Here is a 26,063-nt window from a genome sequence, read left to right on the forward strand (position 1 = left end):
CAGCAGTCCCAATTTTAACTTTTTGGCTGTCTTTCCTCTACCTCATTGTAGGTTAATAATAAGGCGCGACCACCTGCTGGAAGGCACTTTTAATCAGGTGATGGCTTATTCTCGGAAAGAGCTCCAAAGAAACAAACTCTACGTCACATTTGTTGGAGAGGAAGGGTAGGTGCTGAGAAGTCTGAACCTCTGATATGCTAAGCCCCATGGCTGAAACAAGTTTGTTTTCTGCAGTTCTGTATGCACTGAACTTCATATGAAATATGGCACCCAATACAGCTGGCACAGAATCAGAATTTTTTAAAAGTCCACTTTCTAGTGTTCATCATTCTAGACACATTGGAAGTAGTCAGCCCAATTCAGAAAACAGCAAAAGTGTTAGAGTTCCAGTGCATGCATGGTTCTTCTATGCCAGCAATAGCTCCCCTGTTTCTTCCTTTCCAATTACATAGTGGAAACAAACAAAATCTATACAGCTTTGTGGCAGTATCACTGCTTTAAACAAATTTTGGAATCAGGTTTTATGAATTGTGAAGCCATATAAATAGCCACAAATGGAAAGTTTACAGATTAATAGTTCTGAGTTCCCTGTTGTTTGTACTGTTTATTTAGAAACAGAATGTTAAGTTGGATAGGGATACACTCCAGTACTTTATCTGAATAGATTTACAATCTACTCACAACACAGATTGAAAGTAATATGTACCTGCATAGGTTTGATTAGGAGACAACAGCACCCTGTTTCGTGAAACGTGTATGAATTGTAAAAGTGTTTGTCCTGTGTGGGTTTTTTCCAGCTTGGACTACAGCGGCCCGTCCCGAGAGTTCTTCTTCCTTTTGTCTCAGGAGCTCTTCAATCCATACTATGGCCTCTTTGAGTATTCAGCCAATGACACTTACACAGTACAGATCAGCCCCATGTCAGCATTTGTAGAAAACCACCTGGAATGGTAAGCTTCCTGTTTAGGTGCTATTTGTAACAGTAATTTTAGTTTGTGGGGCATCATATCCAATGAAATGGGTGTCGCGAAACACTAGACAGGTGCAAAGACTTGTGGGAAGCAGGCTGGACTCCCTCAGTTTTTCCTCCTGTCTAGACACAGACAGTACGTTCTTCCTGGCTCTCCTGTCTAAGCTAAGTTTTTTACTAGTTTCTGAACCCTCTTTTTTTCTTTAGATTTCCCTTTTCTTAAGCCATGGCTTCAGATCATGTTTTATTAACTTCTGCTTAGAACGAACCACAGTTCCCTGACCTATGAGTGTGTGTGTGTGTGTGTGTGTGTGTGTGTGTGTAATAGACATATAAAAATAACATGCACGCCTAAACATCTTTGTATTTTCCACAAGCACCACAAGGTGGTGCTATGTTCAGGCCCTTTCCTTCCTGTTATACTTTTCAGTTCTTGTCATGGGTGAGGTTTCCTCTCCCCACAAAGTCTAAAAATCTTTCTGCAAAGCTCCTAAAAGAAGCCCCCCCCCCAAAAAAAAAAGCTGCCGGATGAGGACTACCATGATTAGTGGGCAAAAAATGTTGACTGGCTGTTGTGGGGAGAAAGATGGGGTTTGCATTGAACCGAATGGCTAGAAACCAGAACAAGACATGGCAAGATTTTGTCGCAGGTCTCACTTGTTCCTTTTATTTCCAACGTTCAGGAGTGAGGGTTCATCCCTATGTACTGTAGCTGAAAGAATACCATCCACTTACAAGAGGGAGATTTGCAGGGGGAACCCAATATTTGCAGAAGTAGAAAAAAGCTTTAGGGGGAAACCCAAGGAGTGCCCCCCCCCCCAGGACTGAGTGTGCTCAGTGGCGATAGAGTGCTGACTGGCTGGGTGGGGGAGTTTCCCTCAAGCTGCTCTCATGCCCCATCAGTCACTGCAATGTGTGTCTGCAGTGCCTAAACCACCAAAGTCGTAACGATTGCTATGAGATAGGCAAAGCCACAAGGCAAGAGCCAATTTTCCACATGACAAAATTTCTGCCTGGCCCCGAATACAGCGACCTACAATGTCCATAGCAAGGTCTAGAGCAGAATATAAGGGAGGGAGAAGTGGGAGATCCGGCAACAAAGTGGATGATAAGGTTGAGGGTGGCTCTTATATACCCCTGGAATGGACCCAAGCGAAACCTGCAGGCACAGTTGGGCCTGTGCCCTGGGCTTTGCCAGCCCCCTAGCCTGCTGGTGATAGCCTACCCGCAAATTGGCCTATCAGCCACAGCCTTCAAGGTAGGCTGTAAGCCTCTGGTGGCCAATGGTTGCCGCCTGAAAGATGCCCTGTAGCCACATTGCATCAGGAGGGCAACACTGCTGGACGAGGTAAGGGCAAGCATACTTGGGGGGGGGGTCAGGACTAGAGGGGATCAAGGAATTCTGGACTGACTGCAGGTCCAGTCCTGCCAGTGACTCTCATTGCTCTCTCAACAATAGTAAGGCAACAGAAACAACCTTGCTCAACAATGCATAGCCATTATGTAGGCACCTTTCTCAGTTCATGATAGGAAACTCCATGCAGGCACAACCGTGGAGCACAATTGTAAGCTATAGTGTATACATAATTTCAGGGCAAAGGGGCTTGCTCCACAATAAGAAGCTTTAGTGCAGGCAGGGAAAATTATTACGATCTGGTTAATGTTGAACATCAACAGTATTACTCATATGTCGGAAAGTGCCCTGCCCCTGCAAGCACAGAAGAACCCATAGCGTGCAGAAATACGTTCTCTGCTTCCCTGTCACAGCCAATACTTGGTCCCATGCCAAGTGCTCACACGGCTACAGAAGGCTCAGGAGGGGCCTCCTTCTGTTCCTATCCTCACCCTACTTTTTGAGGTGATTCCTACTGCAATCCCACCTTCATCTTAGGGCAGGAAGGTCAAGAGGAATGGAGGACTTTGAGGGGCCCGGAAGGAAATCCCCTGGAGACTTCCGGAGGCGGCGCGAAGGGTAATGGCTGCCCTTTCCTAACCGGGAAGGGAGCTCCGCTCGAGAAAGGGTCGTCCGCTACGGCGAAAGCGGAGACCCACAACGGAAACCCGCAGGCGGCAGAAGCCTGCGGTCCTGGGACCCGGCGGGCGCCAGTAGCGGCCCCCAAAACGTTGAAGGAACCCCGTAAGGGGCTTCGGATCGCGGAGGAGGCTGCGGCGCTGAGGGTCGTTCCGCAATCGGCGGAGTGAAGCCGCGTAGCTGTTGCCAGTGAGCGCTGACCTTTCTTCCTGAAATTTTTGCTTTGAAAACAACAACCCGTGAGTAAATAATTGACTGCATGCAATTTGGAACTTTAAAACATTAAATTCGGCTGAAAGCGGAGTGACGAAAAACAGGAAGTCCGTCTTCCGCTCCCGTTGAACTTGAACGCAAAGAGCTGGAGGAGTGGAGGCAAAGAGAGACCTTTTAAACTATTTGATCTGAGCACCCATTGAACTTTATCTTAAGTGGAATAACAATTTTATGTACTGGACTTTATGAATTTTAGCTGCATGGGGATATCTTTCTTCTCTTGGAGTTACATTTTAATTAAAAACCCCAGGTGCTGGAGCTGCCTGAGAAATTGAGCTGTCAGTTTGCAGTTTGCAGTTTGGATACTTTGAATCTGAACTTTGAAATAATCTGAGAGAGTCTGAACTTGCTACTTTGAGGCATTTGGATTACCAGTTTGCACCACTAGAAACACTGTTGCTGTATTAAACCCTAACTCTGCTGAAAAATTTTTTATTGAAGGTTCTTGGACTTTAGAAATTTGACTTTATTTTAACTGAAATTGATCTCTTCCTTGAAACATTTTAAACTCCCCCTAGAGGATTTGGGACTTATAGCAGTGACTTGTATTTTACTTTCCTTTTCCCGGCCCTCTGTTGACTGTTACCATCTGGGCCGCTGCTTTCTCATGGGAACAACTCAGCTTGACCTTGACTTTTAGATAACTTGGAATGAGTGGTGCAAGAAGGAGAGGAAGAACTAAACAAACAACTTTGACAACTTTAACCGCAGCCTCACAGGCACGTAGATCATCTGTGCCTACTTTGCCTTCTGAGGAGGAAGCTGCCTCTCTGCCACGGGCAGGGGAGGGAGAAACTGAGGAATTACAATTGGAAGATATGGCCTCAGGGGCAAGCACTTCTATTTTAGAGAAAATTTTTGAAAAATTAGAATCTTTGGACAAGAAAGTAGAATCTTTGGACAAGAAGGCCGATGAGCAAACATACAAAATTGACCAGAACGCAGAATGTTTAAATAAATTATCTGGATAAGTTGCACAGAATACTCAAGCAATTGGAGAATTGAAGGAGGCTGCAGGGGAAAATCGGAAATTGGCTGAAGATACCAGCCAAAAACTTGAAAATTTAGAACAAGAGGTAAGACCACTCTGCAAACAAGTAGGTGAACACCAGACCTATCTATCTATGATCGAACTGCGGAACCGGGAGAGCAATTTAAGGATAAGAGCAATACCAGAAGTGGAAGAAGGCAACCTAGCTGAGTTTTTGACCAAAGAATTCTCCAAATTTTGGAGCTTAGAGGAAAAGGATTTTAAAATTGTTTCAGCTTTTAGGCTCGGAAGACTTATAAAGAAAGAGAAGCCCAGAGACTGTTTGATAACATTGAGGTCAAAGGAGGAAAGGGACAAGATTCTGGGCCTACACTACGGAAAGTCACTGGACATTCTGGACAAAAGAACTGAGATCTACAAGGATATTCCTAAACAACTGTTAGATCTTAGATCTAACTACTTGGAGTTGACAAGATTACTAAGGAAGAATTCAATCATCTTTAGGTGGGAATTTCCTCAAGGACTATCTTTTACCTTTAGAGGGAAGAAGATCAAAATCAGAACATCGGAAGATAGAGATAAATTTCTGAACATATACGGAGAGGACCTTCACAAAGGAATTGATCAACTTCCAGGGCCTGAAACACCAGAGGTACCTGCACCCTTGGACCCTGAAGATCCTTCAAATAAGGTACCACCCCTTGAAAAATAACCAGATTTATTCAGGATGTCTCTGCAACTTTTGAGCTGGAACATTAATGGCTGTAACATCCCGGAAAAAAGGAGGAAAATTTTTTATATATTAAAAAAAGAACAATTGGACATTATCTGCTTACAAGAAACACATGTGACTAGGCTCCATAGAAAGGTGTTAATAAATAAAAGACTTGGTCAAGAATTTATATCTTCGGACAGAGTAAAGAAGCGAGGAGTGGTGATATATGCAAAAGAGAGCCTGTCACCTAAATTTTTATTTAAAGAGAACATGGAAGAATCTTAGCAATTGAGATACAACATCAAGGAGAAAAGATTTTGATATTAGGAATTTATGCACCAAATGACGGGAAATCGGAATTTTATAAGAAGTTGCATGAGACTATGCTGGACTATCTGGACTACAACAACATCATTATGATGGGAGACATGAATGGGGTCGTATCGACTAACATGGATAAGTCACAAAATCAAAATGTTACAAAAGACGGCAGACTACCAAAGACCTTTTTTGAAATGACTGACAATATGGACTGGATTGACATTTGGAGAACTAAGAACCCCTGGGAAGAGAGGGAACATTCTTCTCTGAAGCCCAGCTGACTTGGACAAGAATCGACCAAATATGGATAACTAGAGGTCTGGCACCCAAGGTTAGAAAAGTGGAAATCTGCCCAAAGACCTGCTCCGACCATAACGCGCTGAAGATGGATATGACACTTTTGCCAACCGGCTCCTTTAGATGGAAGATGAACGATAGCTTGTTTAGAGACCAGGAGATTATTAAGAAGGCCCAAAAAACTCTGAAGGACTATTTCGAAATAAATATGAACACTACGGTGGAAAAAAGAACTATCTGGGACGCAAGCAAAGCTGTGATGAGGGGGTTCTTGATAGAACAGAACGTCGTAAAGAAAAGGACACAAAATGAAAGGAAAGATAAGATCTTGCAGAAAATTAAAGAATTGGAGAAGAAATTAAGATCAAATCCGAAGTCACAGCCGATTCTGAGAGAAATTAAACTATACCAAGCACAATATTCCAAATTGATAAACCAAGAAATAGAATGGAAGATTAAATTAATGAAACAAAAAACTTTTGAATCGGCGAATAAATGTGGGAAACTGCTTGCTTGGCAGTTGAAGAAGAGACAGAAATTAAATACAGTTACAAACCTAGAAATTGAAGGAAGAAACATTCAGAACCCCATGGAAATCAGAAAGTGCTTCCAGAGATACTTCAAAAAATTATACACTCAAGGGCCGCAAGATGAGGCTGAGATTAAACAATTTTTGGAAAGAAATGGACTAACAAAGTTGTCACAAAAAAACAGATTAATCCTGAACAACAAAATAACACAACAAGAGATTGAACAAGCCATTCAGAACATGCAACTGGGCAAATCTCCAGGGCCAGATGGCCTGACTTCCAAGTATTACAAGATATTAAAAGACTATCTGATCCAACCAATGATGGAGGTTTGTAATGAAATTATGGAAGGGAAGAAGGCGCCGGAATCGTGGAAGGAAGCTTTTATCACATTGATACCAAAATCTGAAACTGAAAAGACACAACTCAAAAACTATCGTCCCATTTCCCTTTTGAATGTGGATTACAAAATATTTGCAGACATTTTGGCAAGTAGACTAAAAAGAGTTCTTAATGAAGTAATTCATAAAGACCAGGCAGGCTTTCTCCCAGGTAGACATATGTTTGCTAATACTAGGAACATTATTGACATTTTGGAACTTTTGCAAACAGACATAAATACAAAAGCAGTGTTAATTTTTATAGATGCGGAGAAGGCCTTTGATAACATTTCTTGGAAATTTATGAAGGGAAATTTGAAAGAAATGGGAGTGGGACGGGGGTTTGAGAATGGGATTGATGCAATATATTCAGAACAAAAGGCCAAACTGATAGTTAACAATGTGGTTACAGAAGAGTTCAAAATTGAAAAAGGAACACGACAAGGCTGCCCGATTTCCCCTTTGTTATTTATCTCGGTTCTGGAGGTGCTCTTGAATATGATCAGAGGGGACCGGTTGGTGGAAGGGATTCAGGTCGGAGCGAAACAATACAAACTTAAAGCTTTTGCAGATGACCTAGTTTTGACCCTGCAGGAGCCAGAATCTAGTACGAAAAGAGTATTACAATTGATTCAGGACTTTGGTCGGGTGGCGGGATTTAAATTAAACAAACAGAAAACCAAGGTGCTGGGAAAAAATTTGACAGATATAGAGTCAGAACGGTTTCAGAGAGAAACAGAATTAACTATGGTTAAAAAGGTAAAGTACCTAGGGGTAAACATAACAGCAAAAAACCTGAGTCTATTCAAGGACAATTATGAAAAATGTTGGTCTGAAATTAAGAGAGACTTGGATAGTTGGACAAAATTGAAGCTTTCTTTGTTAGGCCGAATTGCTGCTATTAAGATGAATGTATTGCCAAAAATGTTGTTTTTGTTTCAAACATTACAGATTGTGGACAAAACGGAGTGCTTCCGGAAGTGGCAGAAAGATATATCTAAATTTGTCTGGCAGGGCAAAAAGCCCAGAATTAAGTTTAAGATATTAACAGATGCGAAAGAAAGAGGGGGCTTTGCCCTGCCAGACTTAAAGTTGTACTATGAAGCCGCAGCTTTCTGCTGGCTAAAAGATTGGCTACTTCTCGAAGACACTGACGTACTGGACCTGGAAGGTTTTAACAATGCTTTTGGTTGGCATGCATACTTATGGTATGACAAAGTTAAGATCAATAAGGCCTTTAAGAACCATATTGTCAGGAAAGCAGTGTTTAATGTCTGGACAAAATATAAAGACTTATTGGAAAATAAAACTCCAAGGTGGCTTTCACCTCTGGAGGCTAAGGCCCGAAAAAGACCCAATATGGAGGCCAAATGGCCAAAATATTGGGAAATATTAGAAAAAGATGGAGACAATTGGAAATTGCAGAGTTTGGAGAAAATGAAAGATAAGGTGCGAGACTGGTTACATTATGCTCAGATTAAAGAAGTTTTTAAAAATGACAAAAAGTTAGGGTTCCAGGTGGAGAAATCGAAGTTAGAAACAGAATTGTTAGAACCAAAAACCAAGGTACTATCTAGAATGTATAACTTGCTGCTAAAATGGAATACACAAGACGAAATGGTTAAATCGGCTATGATAAAATGGGCACAGGACATTGGGCATAACATTATGTTTGAGGACTGGGAAAGGTTGTGGAACACTGGGCTGAACTTCACCGCATGTAATGCTCTGAAGGAAAATGTAATGAAAATGATATATAGATGGTACATGACCCCAGTTAAACTTGCCAAAATATACCATTCGTCTGATAATAAATGTTGGAAATGCAGAGAAAATGAAGGAACATTCTTTCACCTCTGGTGGACATGCCCTAAGGTGAAGGCCTTCTGGGAAATGATATATAATGAGCTGAAAAAGGTATTTAAGTATACCTTCACAAAGAAACCAGAGGCCTTCCTTCTGGGTATTGTCGGCCAGAAGGTGTTAAAGAAGGATCGAACATTTTTTATGTATGCAACAACGGCAGCAAGGATTCTTATTGCAAAAAACTGGAAAACTCAAGATCTACCCACACTGGAAGAGTGGCAGATGCAGCTGATGGACTATATGCAACTGGCCGAGATGACCGGCAGAATCCGTGATCTGGGAGAAGAGAAGATGGAGGAAGACTGGGAGAAATTTAAGATGTATCTACAAAAACATTGTAATTTGGTTGAATGTTAAGAAGGATGCTAGATTATAAAAAATTGGCCACCACTAAACTAGATTTAAATTTGATGATAAGTGAGACTAAAGAAAATATAAAAAATTTTTGGAAGAAGTGCTAGATTATATTTGAATGAGTGGACATGAGATTGTAAACAAGTTGATAATTTGTTTGGAAAAAATTTTTAACGATGTAAATGGGAGCGGGAGACGTGAGGGAGTCCAAAGAAGTGTTGAAATTGTTGTAAAAGAAGTAAGATTGTTTTTTATGTGTGCATTTATATTTAAAAACCTTAATAAATATTTATAAAAAAAAAAAACAATGCATAACCATTATGTAGGCACCTTTCTCAGTTCATGATAGGAAACTCCATGCAGGCACAACCGTGGAGCACAATTGTAAGCTATAGTGTATACATAATTTCAGGGCAAAGGGGCTTGCTCCACAATAAGAAGCTTTAGTGCAGGCAGGGAAAATTATTACGATCTGGTTAATGTTGAACATCAACAGTATTACTCATATGTCGGAAAGTGCCCTGCCCCTGCAAGCACAGAAGAACCCATAGCGTGCAGAAATACGTTCTCTGCTTCCCTGTCACAGCCAATACTTGGTCCCATGCCAAGTGCTCACACGGCTACAGAAGGCTCAGGAGGGGCCTCCTTCTGTTCCTATCCTCACCCTACTTTTTGAGGTGATTCCTACTGCAATCCCACCTTCATCTTAGGGCAGGAAGGTCAAGAGGAATGGAGGACTTTGAGGGGCCCGGAAGGAAATCCCCTGGAGCCCATGAGATGGAGATTGTTGAACAGCAACCATGTGTTACAGAGCTGCAGGAGAGGTGCTGCCAAGCAGCAATCTTCTTTCTTTTTAAAAAAGACTCAATTTTTTTAAAGCAGCCAGTGAGACAGAAATGAACATTTACAGAAAATTAACACCAGAAGCTAGCAGTGTTATCATTCTGGGACAGTATAACAGATTCATCCAGTGTTTTATCACAGTAGGCTATTAATCCTTCTCTGAACTTTATCAAACTGGTCTGCTTTGTTGCAGAGATGAACAGGGAGCACTTTTAAAAATAAAATTTTATTCCTGTTTACTGGCTGTACCTAAGAACTTTCCCAGGGAATTCACTATTTGTGGCATAAAACGAATACAACATTGAATAACGTATCATTGAGAGAGTCTTTTGTCATTAAGGATGCAATGCTATGGCTGTTTTCCTGGGAGTAAGCCCTCAAAGTAGAGTTCTGTGGACTATTAAGGCCACAATACAAAGCACAGTTATCTGGGACCAAGTTCCACTGAATGTAATAAGATTCAGTTCCGATTAAACATGCATAGTACCAGGCTGTGCGTCTGTGTAAACGGAATGGTCTGAAAGACTTGTGTACAATTGGCTGATGAAGGAGCGCATAGGAAATTGTAAGTGCTGAAGGATTAGCATTATGGAAGAAAGGAAGCAGGTGTGCACAGAGAACTTTTTGGCTGGATTAAAGGTGTCAACAGGCAGTCACAGCTAAGTAGCATTTTTACTCATTAACCTTCTCTGCCCTTCGTTGCTCATTTTCCCTCTTGCCCCTGGTAGTTCAGGTGCTTGAGTAGTCAGCTTTTTAGTAGCTCTGCTCTTCTGCCTTTAAGAACAGCCTTACACACAGAAGCATAGCAGGGAAAGTTATTCATCACTTGGTGATAAAATGATAGGGAAAACTTCACCTGCCGTATTTCTGCATGGCAGGCTGGATGTTGTTAGAGCTACTGTAGCAGAGCCACAGCGAGGGGCGGGCAGAGATTGGTAGTTGTCCTTGTAGGAGCTAGCAGGAGTGAAATACGAAGTAAGCCAGCAGCCAGATAGCACCATGCCATCTATTTATTTTGCCTAGTGATAAATCTGCACTTTTGCCATTGACAGCAATAATAGTTATACATAAAGGTTTTGCTGCCTTAAGCAACAAAACCTTTATGTATAAAGCTGCTAACTTACTGCAATTATGAACAGGAATAAGGGACAGGATCTACCTTAATAAACAGAAAGACCAGGATTGGTCCTCATAAATACATAAGAAGATCCCTCTTGGATCAGGTCAAGGGTTTCATTTAGTCCAGCCTCCTTTCCCCGCCCCACCCCCAACAGTGGTCATTCAGTTGCCCCAGGAAATCATCAAACAAGATATGAAGGCAACAGCCATCCTGCATGGTTTGTCCAAAGTATCTGGTATTCAGGTATACTGCCTTTGGCCTTGGAGGTTTCCTTTAGCTACAATATGTATTAGCCCCTGATAGACTTATCCTCTGTGAATTTTGCTTGTTATATGTGGGGATCATACATCTGGGTTTTTCACTGTGCATATATGTACCCAGGATATTATTCAACTTTCCAACATATATAGATGTACACACAGTGAAAATATAGATGCAGGATCATCACTCATTGGGATTTACTACTACTTCTTCTTCTTCTTCTTCTTCTTCTTCTTCTTATTTGATTACGTGTATCCCGCACATCTGGCAGCTCCCAACAGAATATTAAAAACACAATAAAATATCAAACATTAAAAACTTCCCTAAGCAGGAGATTTATGTTTTCCTACAGTGCATCAGTAGAGAAATGTGGTAGCATGTGAACGAGTTCTTACATATCACATCCCTGCTCCCGATTTTCTTCTCCTTCTGCTAGAATTCACCTCCCCCAAACATTCCACTTGTATAGTTAGGAAGATAAACAAGAGTCAAGTTTAACTGAAGTATTTGCCCTCCAGGTACGATTTGAATTAATTCTGTTTGTTCTTCTATATAAGTTTTATTTTACCTGAAAATCACACCTCACCAAACTATCTTATATTTCAATTCCTTGAGAGAAACATCTCATGTAGATTTTGTCAAAAATTCATTATCCTTTTTAAATAATGCAGTGCATTTTTAAACTATTTCTATTTTAAAACACGCCCTTTCAAAAGGAAATGCTTTATTTTAAAGTTAGCACAGGGACAAAGGCCCTGGTTTTGTGTTACTGGAACATCCAATGAAAGGGCTGCTACCTTCTTTTTTAAGATTCCTGTGTCTTTAACAGCAGCATGGTAGTGGAAAAAATCACTGGGTAAGAGCTAGTTTGGTGCAGTGGTTAGAATGTCAGACTGGGAGACCAGGGTTCAAATCTCCACTCTGCCAGAAACTGTCTTGGTGGCTTTGGGTCAGCCTAACCTACCTCATAGGGTTGTTGTGAGGGAAGAACCTTGCACACTGTTTCTGGCACAGACATACTTTCTTTGCTTGTTAAATTGCTGCTTTATCTTATATGCATACTATATAGAGCTCATTCATACGTTATCAGCAGTGGTCTGCTGTGATGAAGCTGCCGCCACACCACTGCTAAGATGGTTAGCAGTCACACGGTTGTATGCATGGCAGCCTCCACACAAGCATCACCCTACCCAAGGGAACAACAGCGCAGGCGTGAGAAGCAACCGCATCACCTTGCATGTGGCAATAGTGTGGGAGTGGCCCTGTCCAAGCAGCTCCAGTCCCTCTATAGGCTAATGGGTGCTTTCCAGTGTTGGACTGGAATACTTCAAACAGACCCATTGAAACATAATTCAGTGGGTCTTCTCTTTGACTTAATTGGCTGTCGCCCAGTATACATACTAAGCCCCCGAGTCTCCGTCAGCAGAAAAGACTGCAATCTCACAATAGCCATTCTTGTTTTTTGACAGACCTTCCAGATGTGATATTTAGATGGTGCAATCTAAGCTCAGCAAGGCATTATTTATTATCTGGTTTACATTGTCTTATTACAGAAAACACCCACCTAATACAAACAGAATCCAAGCATATAATTTGCTTGGATTACATCCAACTGCATAGGAATCCATAATGGATTACTTGCCCTGCATTAACTAATTTCTCTTTAATTTTCTCAACTATACATACAGATGAAAAAGCAAAAGCAAATTAAAAGAAACTATCACCTTATCTGAAAACATAGTTATTATTGTTACTATTATCAGAGCCGAAATTGGATAGAGTCTAACAGGCAAGAGATTTCAATATGCCCAAACCTCTTCTGCAGGAAGGCTGCTGATAAAGAAGGAACGTTGTTCCTTCAAGAACCATCAAATGGAGAGGATTAGAAGGCTGTCCATATGCCAGTTTTTAAAATAATCATGACTAATTTACTGGGAAGTCTTACGGAAACAAAAAAGATCATGAGAGTGTACTTCCCTTGCAGGCATCTGAGTTCTTTGAAAGTTGCTACAGCTTCTCTATCTACCTCTGCCCTTGACCCATAGTAAAAGAGTGGGGTGTTTCTCATGTTTCTACATTGCTACAATACCTATCGTAATTGCTGAGACAGATTTTTTACCCAATCTGATTTATATTTTTAACTTGTAGCATCTGGCTTTCATTGTGCAAGTTTCTAACCTTGCTCAGCCTCCTGCCATTCCTGCGTAATTTCTCTCCCTCGGCTTCTCAACACATTGCTCTGCCACAAAAATGAAATGAAGCCATTTTTCAAGCATACTGAACATTGGCCTTTTGTCTTGGGTGTGGAAACACCTGTAAGAGTCATATAACCCCATCATGTGTTAATGGTCACTGGAACAACATAAGCGCCTTCTCTGAAATGGAGAGAATTTAGAGTTAGCTCCAACTAGATTACAAAGGGCTGCAGGAGTCCAAAACATGACATTTGTCCCAAGTGCATAAACTGTGCTCCTGAGTTATCCCCACAAGGATACAGTTGCCTGATAGGGAGAAATGATGCTTTAATAAGATCAGTGTTTTTCTTTAAAAAAAAAAAAAAGGCTAGCTTGGCCTTCTCAATCATTCTCTATTTCAAATCCTTGGGGTGGGTCACACATGATACCCTCCATGTATGAATGAGCTATCACAGGTCTAGTAGCCACATATACAATTTTGATATCACTTCACATCCTTTTCTACACACTACTTTTCAATAAAGTTCAAACATATTGTGTTGACATCAAGTATTCTAGCAATGATACTAGTGCTTGTGTGGAGTGGATGCAAAGCAGGATCAGAACGAAGCTGCTCTGGAACCAAATTCCTTCAATTATTTTCAAAATGGCTCAACCCAGTTTTGTGTTTGAGAAGGGAATTCATTTAGGTTGATTTTTTTTGGGGGGGGGGTTAAAAAAAGCCAAACCAAGCTGTGGATTAGCTCCTAATAGCACAGCAGCAACAGGAGCAGAGCAGCGAAATGACTATATTTCCTAGTGTGCCAGCATGCTTGCTTGTCCACGCCTAGCCATAATTTGACTTAGTTTTCTGTGCGAATGAGACTACAGGAGAATATGCTCCGTGTTCTTGTCTCCTGAAGAACACATCATTTACACACCATTTATTGTGCATTCTTCCTGTGGCAGGTTCCGCTTCAGTGGCCGTATCCTTGGCCTGGCTCTCATTCATCAGTACCTTCTTGACGCCTTCTTCACAAGGCCATTCTACAAAGCACTGTTGAGACTGTGAGTATTTTGCACATCATGGTAGATGCTGATCCAAAACTGCATCTCCCCCCTTTTGGGGGTGGATGGGGAATTAAATAATTTGGAAAACATTTTTTTTAAAATCAAGCCTCTTGTTAGCACTTGATAGAAAAATGTTACAATCCTGTCCATGCATGCCTGTTAGTAAGCCCCATTGAATATTGCGAAGATGCATAGACTGGGACTGCATAACTGCAGTCCTGCTGTAAGGCACTGGATGATGCTCCCACCTGCAGTATTTCAGGTGAAGCAAGAGACAAGCAGTGCAGATGGGGGGGGGGGCAGGGCTTCAGCATCCCAGAGTGCCCTCACCCTCATGCCTTGTAGCAGCCATGCAGGGGGCAGGGGCACGTGAGAGGGAGGAATGCCAACAGAGAAGAGCAGAAACAAGCACAAGCCCAGCAACACTCACAACAAAATAGCTCTGTTGCTGCCTGCTATTTCAGTGCAACTGCTGATTTTGACTGTGGATACTGCTGATCTCCATTGCATACTTTTTAAAATCATATGTGCAATCCCTGTTGCTCCAAAATGTACTGTTGCAAATGCCATTGAAAAGCATTCAGATTGAGTTCAAGTAACACTGAGTCATTTGTAGCAGAGCTCCAAAAGGAGATTGCTTGCTGTTCAGTAGAAAATAGTTTACTTGCCCTTGTAATAGTGGTGGGACCTTATAGTATGTATCTAAGATTACATTTTATGTTATTATTTTATGGGTAAGAACCAAACACAATTGTTTATCATGATAAACCTGAATTTGCTGTCCTTGCATAAACTTGCAAACCCTGGGCAGGTAAAAGGGTTTCAGTCACAATTATTATTATCATTTATTAAATTGTTATACTGCCCTATACCTGCAGATCTAAGGGTGGTTCACAGGATAAAATCACAATATAAAAACACAAAATACATAATCAAAATAAAAACAAGACTAACCCAATAACCCCCCCCCAACACATTTTTAAAGGGCATTGAATGTCAGTCAGCCAAAGCTCTTGTTAAAGAGGAATGTTTTTGCCTGGCGCCTAAAGGTGTATAATGAAGGCATCAGGAGGAATTTCCTGAGGAGAGCATTCCACAGACAGGAAGCCACTGCAGAAAAGGCCCATTCTCATGTTGCCACCCTCTGGACCTCTTGCTGAGGAGGCACATGCAGAAGGGCCTCAGAAGATGATCTCAGGGTCCAGGTGGGTTCATATGGAAAGAGGCAGAACATCTATATTGTTCACTTTGTGGTTGAAGCACTTTGAATTTCCCTGTTTCAAAGAAAATCTATATAACAGAATTTGATCTAAGACCAAATAGCATTTGCTTTGTCAGAAAAGGGCAGTAGTAGCTGTGATCCAAAATGGTGGAATCAGGTGCACAAGCAAACCTTCTCTATTGTCAGCATATTACAGGGAACAAACTATACGTGTTTGTGGCACCCCATCCAGCATAACCAGAAAAACATAAAAGCCCTGCTAGGTCAAGCCATTGGCTGACATAGCCCAGCATCATGTTTCCAAGAGTGGCCAGAGTGTGGAAGAAGCCCAGAACAGATTTTCTCTGGCATCTGATATTTAAAAGTATACTGTCTCTGAAGACCGACGTTTTAGCTATTTTAGCTATCATGGCTAGTAGCCACTGATGAATCCATTCAGCTGGGAACTTGTTCATGCTAGACTTTGAACTGCAGCCACTTTGTGTTTTGTGCAATAAGCCATCTCTGTAGAAGCCAGATGGTGGTGGTATGATCTGTGTTCTATTGTACAATCAGGCCATGTGATCTAAGCGACTTGGAGTACCTGGATGAAGAGTTCCATCAAAGTTTACAGTGGATGAAGGACAACAACATCACTGATATTCTGGACCTCACTTTCACAGTTAATGAGGAAGTGTTTGGACAGGTAAGCAATTATATGTATGTGATAAACTACCAGAGATTTGGAAAATAGGGTGAAGCAGGTGTATTCAGGCTGGAAGACCACAATCACTTGGACAAAATGGGTCGCTGTTGGTGCAACATAAAAGGAATAAGAGACTGAGAGCTGAATAAGTGAGAGTTGGAAAATAAGAGAAGACACAAAACTGGTTGGTGACACATCAGTAGAGCTGGTGATATTGGAGGAAATAGGAAGTTCATAGAATTGCAGAGTTGGAAGGGACTCTCGGGGTCATCTAGTCCAATCCCCTGCAATTCAGTTGCCTGAGTTGAGCAAAAAGGCCATATTCAAACCAAAAGGGCAAAAGAAGGTTGAGAATCATGAGTTTCAATAAGGTACATTTGCACCACAGAGGTAGTTCAGAGCTATGTCAAGTGACAGAAAGTAGTACTGCTGCATTGACACCATTGACTTAAATGGATTTAAGAGTCCTTCTTTCCGCCCAGGGACCATAGCCTTCCTCCAGTTATGCTCCCCATTTTTGAGTGAGTTCAGGATGGCATAAGTGGAAGTTACTGCACTTTTATCGTTACACTAGCCCTGTGAGGTAATTAAGTCATCCAGTGAATTTCATGGGGAAATGTGGACTTTCAAGCAATCAGCAGATATTTCAAAAACAAATTCAGGATGATGACCACAAATACAGAGATTACAGAGGGTTTATTTTACAGTTGAAAGTTAACCATTGTCACACACACACCCTTTGTGGTGTAAAAGCACTGATTGTGATAACCCATATATGCAAATACAAATCTGGAATATTTTAAAAAATATTTATCATTTTGCAGGCACCCATTTGTATGCTAGGGATGCGGGTGGCGCTGTGGGTAAAACCTCAGTGCCTAGGACTTGCAGATCATATGGTCAGCGGTTCGAATCCCCACGGCGGGGTGAACTCCCATCGTTTGGTCCCAGCTCCTGCCCACCTAGCAGTTCAAAAGCACGTCAAAGTGCAAGTAGATAAATAGGGACCGCTTTATAGCGGGAAGGTAAACGGCGTTTCCGTGTGCTGCGCTGGTGCTGGCTCGCCAGCTGCAGCTTCGTCACGCTGGCCACGTGACCCGGAAGTGTCTCCGGACAGCGCTGGCCCCCGGCCTCTTAAGTGAGATGGGCGCACAACCCTAGAGTCGGACACGACTGGCCCATACGGGCAGGGGTACCTTTACCTTTACCTTTATTTGTATGCTACCCTTCATCCCACTTTATCCTCACAACAAGTAGGCTAAACTGAATGACCCCCAGATCACCTAGTCAGTTTCATAGTTGAACAAGGATTTGAACCCAGGCCTTCTTAGTTCATGTCCATTACAACACTGTGGCAGCTGACAAAGCCACAACGAAACAACACTGTTTGAAATTGTGTCATAAAAATACTAAGAAGTTAATATAAAACTGCATAATACAGAAAATAATAAAAAGAGGTATTAACCATACATTGATAGAAAACTCTTGTTCTGCAGTCTGTATTTGAATTTTGAAATGTGTTACTATGGTTACTTTTACTCTGCTGCTCAGTGTTTATTTTTGTTGATTAATTTGTTTGCTAGGTAACAGAAAGGGAGTTGAAATCAGGCGGTGCAAATACACAGGTGACTGAAAAGAATAAGAAGGAGTACATTGAAAGGATGGTGAAGTGGCGAGTGGAAAGAGGTGTGGTTCAGCAAACGGAGGCCCTGGTCCGTGGCTTCTATGAAGTAAGTACCAAAGAGGGGCAGCGTCCTTGTCAGTCACGGGCACAAGGGCAATAACAAAAATAGTGGCTTTCCTCATGGAATATTAATAGGGAACATCTGTATAAGTTGAATGTTCATGGTAATGACTAACCAGTATTTGAGCATGCACAGTGTTATTGCAAACTGCTGTTGACCGTAGCACAGTATTACAGAATGTCAGTTTGCACAGATCGCAGATATAGCTTAAAATGTAAACTGTATGGTGGCGGGATTTGTGGTTTTATCCATTTTTCATAGAATGATTAATATGTCTGAGGATTTATTAATTTTTCACTCCAAGGAATGTAATACTTGAACTGTTCCCTATGCTTTCAGTAGCTGTGGGAATAATTGAAGCTACAGATATCGTGGGATACAATTGCTTGCTGGTTAAGGTTGATCATTAATATTGCTTTGTAAAAGCAGAGTAGCAGGAAAAGTACATTTCAACACACTAGCCCTGACCTAGCCCAGATTTCACACAACTAGTTGCACACAGGAACGTGTGACCCCTTCCACATCAAATGTTGCTGCCAGCTCAGTAATGCCCAAGTGGACATTTCAGTGTGGGTGTGCCCTGAGATGTCTTTCTTCTTATGCACATATATCTTTGTGCTGGAACATTGTATGACTATTCTCATTCTTTCTCTTCTATTTACATCTTATATTTTTACTGGTCAGCATTGTATATAGCGAAAAAAATCTTCAATATTTATTTAGCAATATCTGATCAGCATAACTACCCAGAGGACTTAGTTAATTGGCCATTATTACAAATGTTAAAAAGAATTAAATAGGCCTTTGTTGATGTAGTACATTAGGGGGATTGGGAAATACTACATAAGTTGATAATGTTGTTGGGGGAGGGGAAGCTGTAGGTAACTTAGGTCACTTCAAAATGATCTTGTTTAATGAACATTCATCCTGACTTGTTTGTGGGGAGATTGGACAACCTTGCATCAATAAAGCATTGGTCCACACTTTCCAGTCCATTTCCTCATTGATTTCCTTATTACAAAACGTTTGATCTTTTGAGGAAGCAGGCTTGTTTCACAGGAGCTCCAAATCAACTCTAAATGTTCAGCCTGAATTTGTTAGTAAAGGGAAAAACTTGGTTCAAATCCCCATTGCCCATAATGTAGTTGGCAGATATCTGCCAACATGTTTTAGCCTGCCTAAGAGCAGTCATGCCTGCATGTGGTTTTTCACTTTGACAAGGCTTTGTATGTGTTGTGCTGTCAGCTTCAACTGTGGTTTGTCTTTCAGGTTGTAGACTCAAGGCTTGTCTCTGTTTTCGACGCTAGAGAGCTGGAATTGGTGATAGCTGGCACTGCGGAAATAGACCTTAATGACTGGCGCAACAACACAGAATATCGGGGTGGTAAACTATGCAGTTGTTTTTCCTTCTCATCTTCCATTTCATTATGCTTTTGCCCTCATCCTCTTGGTGGAAATTCTCACTGTCCTCTTATGAGTTGGCCCAGATGTCTAATAACACTACTGATCCACCCTCCACCCTCCAAAAAATCCACCCCGTGGTCATACTTGGCTTGTTTGTACTTGTCCTCAGGCTTACACACACCTGCAATCACTTACAAATGCTATGAAGAAAGTATACATGTATACTAGGATATTATAGGACTGCAGGGATTCATTTAAGCACAGGCAGTCCTTTATGGTCCTGTAGCAATTCCAAGAATTTTTCCAGTCTCATGTACTAATATATAGGTCTACTTCTTGTTCTCATGGGATACAACTGAGGATGTGTCCAGGTTTTAAGATGAGGATGAGCAAATCTGATATGATCACAGATAGGACACAGAATAACAAGAGAAAAAGAATGTATAGCACTGCACAATTGTTCTTGTCCTGGGAATCCTGGTCATTTAAAACTGCAGCACTAGAGGGGAAATGCAGTCAACTTGCACGCATTTAACTTTTGCAATCACAGCCTTACATGTTAGGCAGCCAGCCAGCACACAGTTGCACAAAATAAATGCACACAAGGCAGAGAGCTTAAAAGCGTTTTCTGTACTGGGCTTTCCCAGCATGGAAAGAGCTTTTAAACTCTCTCTTTAAACTCTCTGCCTTGCTTACTGAGCTATGGGAAAGACTTGTGTGGGCTTAGAGAGGCTCCTGCAAGTTGGAGGAGTGCCAACTTGAATAAAATCTTTGGGGGGCAGGTAAGCCCTGCAAAATCGATCCCAAGACACACCATTTGAATGGCAATGCCCATCAACTGGAGCAGGGGTTGCCCCCTCAATTTTTTTACTGGGGGAGTGAAGGGCCCTCAGCCCCTAGGAGTTGGCTCCTTTGCTCAGATGGCTCCACGAGATCTTGCGAGAACCTCCAGAGCCCACATGAGACCTTGCCAGAGTCTGGTAAGCAAGGCAGAGAGCTTAAAAGCTCCTTGCTTTGCATGGAGAGCAAGGCCCGCTTAGAGCATGGGCTTTAGAAAAGTAGGGGTCGTCACCCAGGGAGTGATGGGAGTGGTTCTGAGTGACTATATATGATTTCAGCTTTACGCACAACCCCTAGGGATGTAACCCCTGCACAATTTGCAAGCCTACTGCATTGATATTTCTTATAACTAGACTAGAGCATTGGGAGGAGTTGGCTATATACAAATGCAGTTTGCCACATTAACTATTTTTTCCTGTGTACATTGCCACTCATTTAGTTCAGTGGTTTTCAAACTGTTCCAGGGAATCCTGTGGTTCTTAGGAAGCCTATCAGAAGTTTTTACTTGAGAAGATTAGTAATGGCAGACAAGTTTTGCTGAATTACCACTGTTATGGTCCTGCCCCTGAAATGTGCCACATGAAAGTTGTTGGAAATGTTTTAGGGTGCACTTCCTTTTCATTCAGTAAGGCTCAACTAAGCTGCCCACATGGCATGAATATGCACCCATCTCAGAATCCTCTGTAAAGTGCAAGAATTCCATGGCAGGCCCAGAGGGCTTTCTTGGCAGACCAGCTGAGGTGAAAATTGTTCCCCAGAGGTACTTCTTTAGCTGTACCATTAGTGAGAGCCAAAACAAAAAAGGGAAGGCAGAAAAATCCTGCTGCTTTATTTCATCATCATAAGCAGTTGTGGCTTCTCTTTGTATGTTTCTAACAAATTTCTCATTTGCACACTTTCTGTTTTAGGTTACCATGATGGACATATCGTAATACGATGGTTCTGGGCAGCAGTAGAGAGGTTCAACAATGAGCAAAGGCTACGGTTGCTGCAGTTTGTCACTGGGACATCTAGTGTGCCGTATGAGGGCTTTGCAGCCCTTCGAGGGAGCAATGGATTGCGACGCTTCTGTATAGAGAAATGGGGTAAAATAACATCCCTCCCAAGGTATGCTTGCATTTTGAATAAGATCATACATGTTCTAAAACATTTCATGGCATTTCGTCATTTCCATTTATATCCTAGTAGCAGATAACTTTATATGATGTGCTCAATAAAATAGAAAAAAAGTGTTAAAAAGAAACTTAAATGTCTCGTTTAAAAAAGGCTCATTTTCCATTCTAAAAGTTTCATCTCTTCAGCAGAGGTTTGGGCTCTTACAAACATCTGACAGTGTCACTTAGATGTCCTAAGTTGTCATGCTAAGTTGGGTTTCTTTAAAGACACTTTCTCTAAATACCCTCCTGGATCACAGAAGATGCATATTGAAAACCAGATTGAAAGTGAGCCAAAGAAGAAGGGGCAATTGGCATTGAGGGCACAATTGAAGCAGTGGGATCCGGACTCAAATGACTGCAAGTGATTTTATCTGTAGCTATCACATTTTGCTCTCATCCATCTTCCAAGGAATTGAAGTATTCTCTTTTGCTCAGCCTAGCCTATGTCAGGGTGCTGCCATATATATAATAGACAAAGTCTCTTGTTTGCACCCTGAGGCCTTTGGAGAACAAATAAAAATAAACTTAGAAGAACCTCTGCCCAGCTCTTTCCATTCCCACTTAGTCTTCCACTTTGTCATCTTTTCTTTTAGCATTTGTATATATTTATTAGGATAGCTTAAGAAGAAAATGGGCTACAGGAACTTGTAGCATTCTGATAATATTTATCCATTTTCCTTATTCCCTGTTATCTGCTTATTGAGAAGCATACAGAATAGGCAGGTGAATAACTATTTTGGTGCCTGTGGCAGAAAATTCAAACAGTATACCACAAAATGGTTAAATATATATATATCTACTTCTTCATTTCCATTTCTCTGTGTGTGTGTGTGTGTGTGTGTGTGTTTGTGTGTGTACACACACACATGGATATAAATGGAAATGAAGAAATATATATATACATACACAAAAGCTAAATCATTTAGAACTTGATGCCATTTAAAGGTATCCCAGAACCTGTCACTTGAGGTTGGCAGAGCTGGCTCTGCAAAACAATGATTTGCCCAGCACACTTGGTACCTGTACAACTTGAGGCAAACACATAATGTGGCTTTTGATTCTGCTAGGTGCTCACAACTATGGCGCCACACTTCACAACCTTTGTTTTAGTCCTATAATTAAAGGGAAAGACCAGCTATACTACATGCCAGGAATATATCCACCTGCGGTAGATTCACTATAATTAAGCTAAGGACATATTTGGGAGGAGGGGGAAGAGCTGGTACAGCTCCAGAGGGTGGCAAGATTGGGGATTTGCCAGACTCCAAGACCGACAATGGGCTTGATTTCCCAAAAGCAAAATGCCTTTCCCTTTCCATTCTCACAAAGCACCCAAGAAGGCTGGAGGTGGCATGAAAGAGTTCTCCATTTCTTCCATGTTCAGGGGGCCTTTATGTGTGTCTCAGTCAAGAGCCCTCAAAATCTTGAGAGTCAGAAATGGCCTCATTTCTGGAAACACCAGATTCAAGTAATGATTAATGTTCAGGCAAAAGCTGCCACGTATCTGTGTGTCCTTTATGGAGGAGGAGAGCCCGAGTATAACTGGAATCAGTCTGAATCCACCTGAGAGACTGGCTCAAACCTTTCCAAAGGAAGAAAGCCTTTGAATCAGCAACAGCCCAAACTGAGTTCCTTTCAGGACACTCTCCAAGGACTAACTATTCCCCTAAAGCTTTTGAGAAGTGCTCATATTTTTCAGAAAATGTACTAATTACACATTGTTAAAGTTTCCTGTAGAAATCTACTGCAATTAACTTGCTGGGTAGAAGGAAGGAAAGATTTAGAGTTTTAGAAAGATGCCTCAGGCTTTTGGCCTGCCAAATACTAGAAAGGCAATTGGCCTCTTTCTGCTTGCCTAACTTGTTCTCCTAGATAAGATTTATGAATTTTATTCAGCTAGACTGAATATATTAATATTCAGTATCTAATGTTCATCTGCTAAATAACTGAATTCTTTGCAAAATAAGCTTTCACTACAAAATTAGATCTTTTAGGCTTTCCCACATATGTGGTTTAGCCACAGAAGCAAAGGGTGACTTTCTCATTCCTGAGTAGGAACATATTCCTGCAAGTTTCTTGTCAGATTATTGTGAGGTGTTAGAGCACTACAGTTTTGCCCTGGGATGCTGGTGAAGCTCACTGAGGACAGCTCCAGATTTGGGCTTTGGGTGCTTGTAATACTTATTGCAAACAAGAGGTAATGAACTGGATGAGGGTGAATAAATTGAGTCTCAGTCCAGGCAAGACACAGATTCCATCGGTATGTGGTTCGTCCACCATGACTAATGATTCAACCTCTTCTTAAGACCATGGGTGGCTCACCTGCGACTCTACAAAAGTTGTGGGATTCCAGCTCCCATCACCCCTCAGCTAACATGCCTAGTAGTCAGGGATTATGCAAGGGGTTACATATTTCTATTCTTTAAAAACTGTACACACAGTGTTCTTTCACTTTCAGGGCACATACATGTTTCAATCGCCTGGATCTTCCTCCCTATCCATCCTATTCTATGCTATATGAAAAGCTGTTGACAGCTGTTGAAGAAACTAGCACCTTTGGACTTGAATGAGGACATTCAGACTTTTTGACTGTGTTCCTGGTCAGTAACATCACTACTTTCCCGGCTGCCATATGATTTTGGTTTTCTGTGTTTTATAATCTGGGAAAAAACATCGGGATTGACAAAAGCTGTGCATGAAGAACAGCCTTCCTTTAAGAACTAACCTTCATGCTTTCATCTTTGATTTCCAATGGACAACTCACCTGTATGCAATATAAAAAACCCTTTCTCAAGGTCTCTGTATATCTCCACATACCTCCATTAGTAACAATGAAAATATGAATGCAAGTTATGCTACACTTGACCAAATGTTAATAAATGTTTACTCCCACCTACGTTGATTAAAAAACAACAAAACATCAAGCATTCCAAGCTTTTATATGCACATCTCTTCAGGATTAAACACACTGTTAATATTGCATCTTAACAGCTGTATCTGCTGATGGGAGATAGCCAAGAGTCTTGTCATTCATCTTTGATTTTCTTGTACATATCACACAAAGGTGAGATAGCACCTATGAGCAAAACTGTTTTTGTTTTGTTTTTTAATACAAGAACTCATAACCCAAATCAACTACATCAGCTGGAGCTGGGCCAGGCCTAAACATTCACAACAAAACAAACCTGTAGTGCAAAGCAGAAGTGTGCCTGTGATTGTTGACAATTGTTGATTGCCAGAACAGGAAGGAACTTGCACTGCAGAGGCACTGATGGGAGGTAGTGAAATGACAACACCCATGAAGCACCCAAGAAGGATATTTTATTATACAGCATAATAGACAACATCACCTTACCTAATTAATGTACATAGCAAAAGTAACAGGAAGAATAACCCTCTTCCTAATATTTTCTGGTTCTGCTAATTGATTTCTTGTTTTTTGATGTTTAAATACTTCCTTACAGAAAAGAAATATAGACAATCTTGCACCCTGTAATGGAAGCAATTACTTATTTGAGGCATATTGATCGACACAGAATTGTGGTCTTTGTTTCATTTCTCTTTGATCTCAGATCCTCCATAATTGCGGAATTGGTTCTATGTAAAGGGATTTAGTTAGTGAAGCTGCAGAGAATGATGGTGCTGAGGCAATATGAATGACAGTATTGTCTGCATTGCTGTTGGGGTTTCTAACGCACCATTTGTCTACCAGGCACATTAGTTATTAGTGAATTGTAAAGTTTGGCCTCTTTTTTAACCAGATGGAAAAATTCATGGCTTAACTTTGAGAACTGTGCCTTCCGTTGCCAAAATCAAGACAGTAAAACATGTTGGAACATGCATACTTTGATGGGTAGTGCTGAAAGTAAGGGGATGGGGTGGGAAATCAGCCTTTTTTGAGCTGAGCCAGATCTGAGAATAAGGCTGGAATCCTGCATGCAATTACATGGGAGTAATGTCCAGTTAACTCAGTGGAAATTACTTCTGAGTAAGCATGTTTAGGATTGGGCTGCATGTGTATTTTGTCTCCATCAAGAGTAGTCCTTATTTCTATGCAGTCTTTTTTAAAAAATCAAGACAGTGTAAGTTGTTAAGCATGTATGTGATCACATCAACAAAGAGATCATAAGAAATGGTGCTTAGTTATATGCTGTCTCTGAAAAGGGACCGATCCTCCTCTTCTTTTGCCCTAGGGGAGGTACAAGTATTGTGCTTGTATGCTGTCCTTTTCTCTCACTGTGGAAGAGATGCTAATACACACGGTCACTGCCCTTAACGTCTAAGTGTGGTAAGGATAATGGGATAAGGATGTGAATAGTTGGGGCTCCTGAACTCAAGTTATGCTCCCTCACTTATCCTAGATGTGATCCTCTGGTTATGTAACTGATGCATATGCCCAACAAATTCCAAAAATTGAGTGACACAGTACTGATACTCCACTATTTAGCAAAGTGATGTGGTAGTCACTTCAATAAGGTTGCTTTTCTGTTTAGAAACCTAAACCTATGCTCAGACAGGAAACATTCTCAGAATAGTTCCCCACCCAAATCAGGAAAATAAAACTTTTAAGGTAAACCACAAAAAATTGACCTAATTTTTAAAAAATTATGAGCAACTTAGAATCCAAAGTTTCTAACTTTTAGGCTTCGGTAAGAGAAATTTAAGGACATTTGTACATCTCTCATTTGTGCTTAACTGGATCATGTATGTTCTTTTTGGGAACATTTACACTCTTCAAAGAGGAAAAAATGGACAAAACAAAAGCCATGGGACCTGGGAACAAGTAGGTATATGAAGAACAGATATTCATTA

General features: G+C 41.2%; 1 protein-coding gene across 1 annotated transcript in view; it reads left to right on the top strand.

Moving 5' to 3' along the window:
- The window catches only part of HECW1 (HECT, C2 and WW domain containing E3 ubiquitin protein ligase 1), a 203,775-nt gene extending 178,109 nt beyond the window's left edge, over positions 1 to 25,666 (top strand). Inside the window, exons 21-28 of the mRNA XM_081881787.1 lie at positions 52 to 165; positions 798 to 950; positions 14,097 to 14,195; positions 15,976 to 16,105; positions 17,689 to 17,835; positions 19,120 to 19,234; positions 21,003 to 21,201; positions 23,710 to 25,666. Coding sequence (XP_081737913.1) covers positions 52 to 165; positions 798 to 950; positions 14,097 to 14,195; positions 15,976 to 16,105; positions 17,689 to 17,835; positions 19,120 to 19,234; positions 21,003 to 21,201; positions 23,710 to 23,821 — 1,069 coding nt within the window. The 3' untranslated portion in view covers positions 23,822 to 25,666. The remainder of the gene's footprint in view (positions 1 to 51; positions 166 to 797; positions 951 to 14,096; positions 14,196 to 15,975; positions 16,106 to 17,688; positions 17,836 to 19,119; positions 19,235 to 21,002; positions 21,202 to 23,709) is intronic.
- The last annotated feature ends 397 nt before the right edge of the window (positions 25,667 to 26,063 follow it).

The sequence above is a fragment of the Podarcis erhardii genome (assembly GCF_964252035.2).
Source record: "Podarcis erhardii genome assembly, chromosome: 12".
NCBI lineage: Eukaryota > Metazoa > Chordata > Lepidosauria > Squamata > Lacertidae > Podarcis > Podarcis erhardii.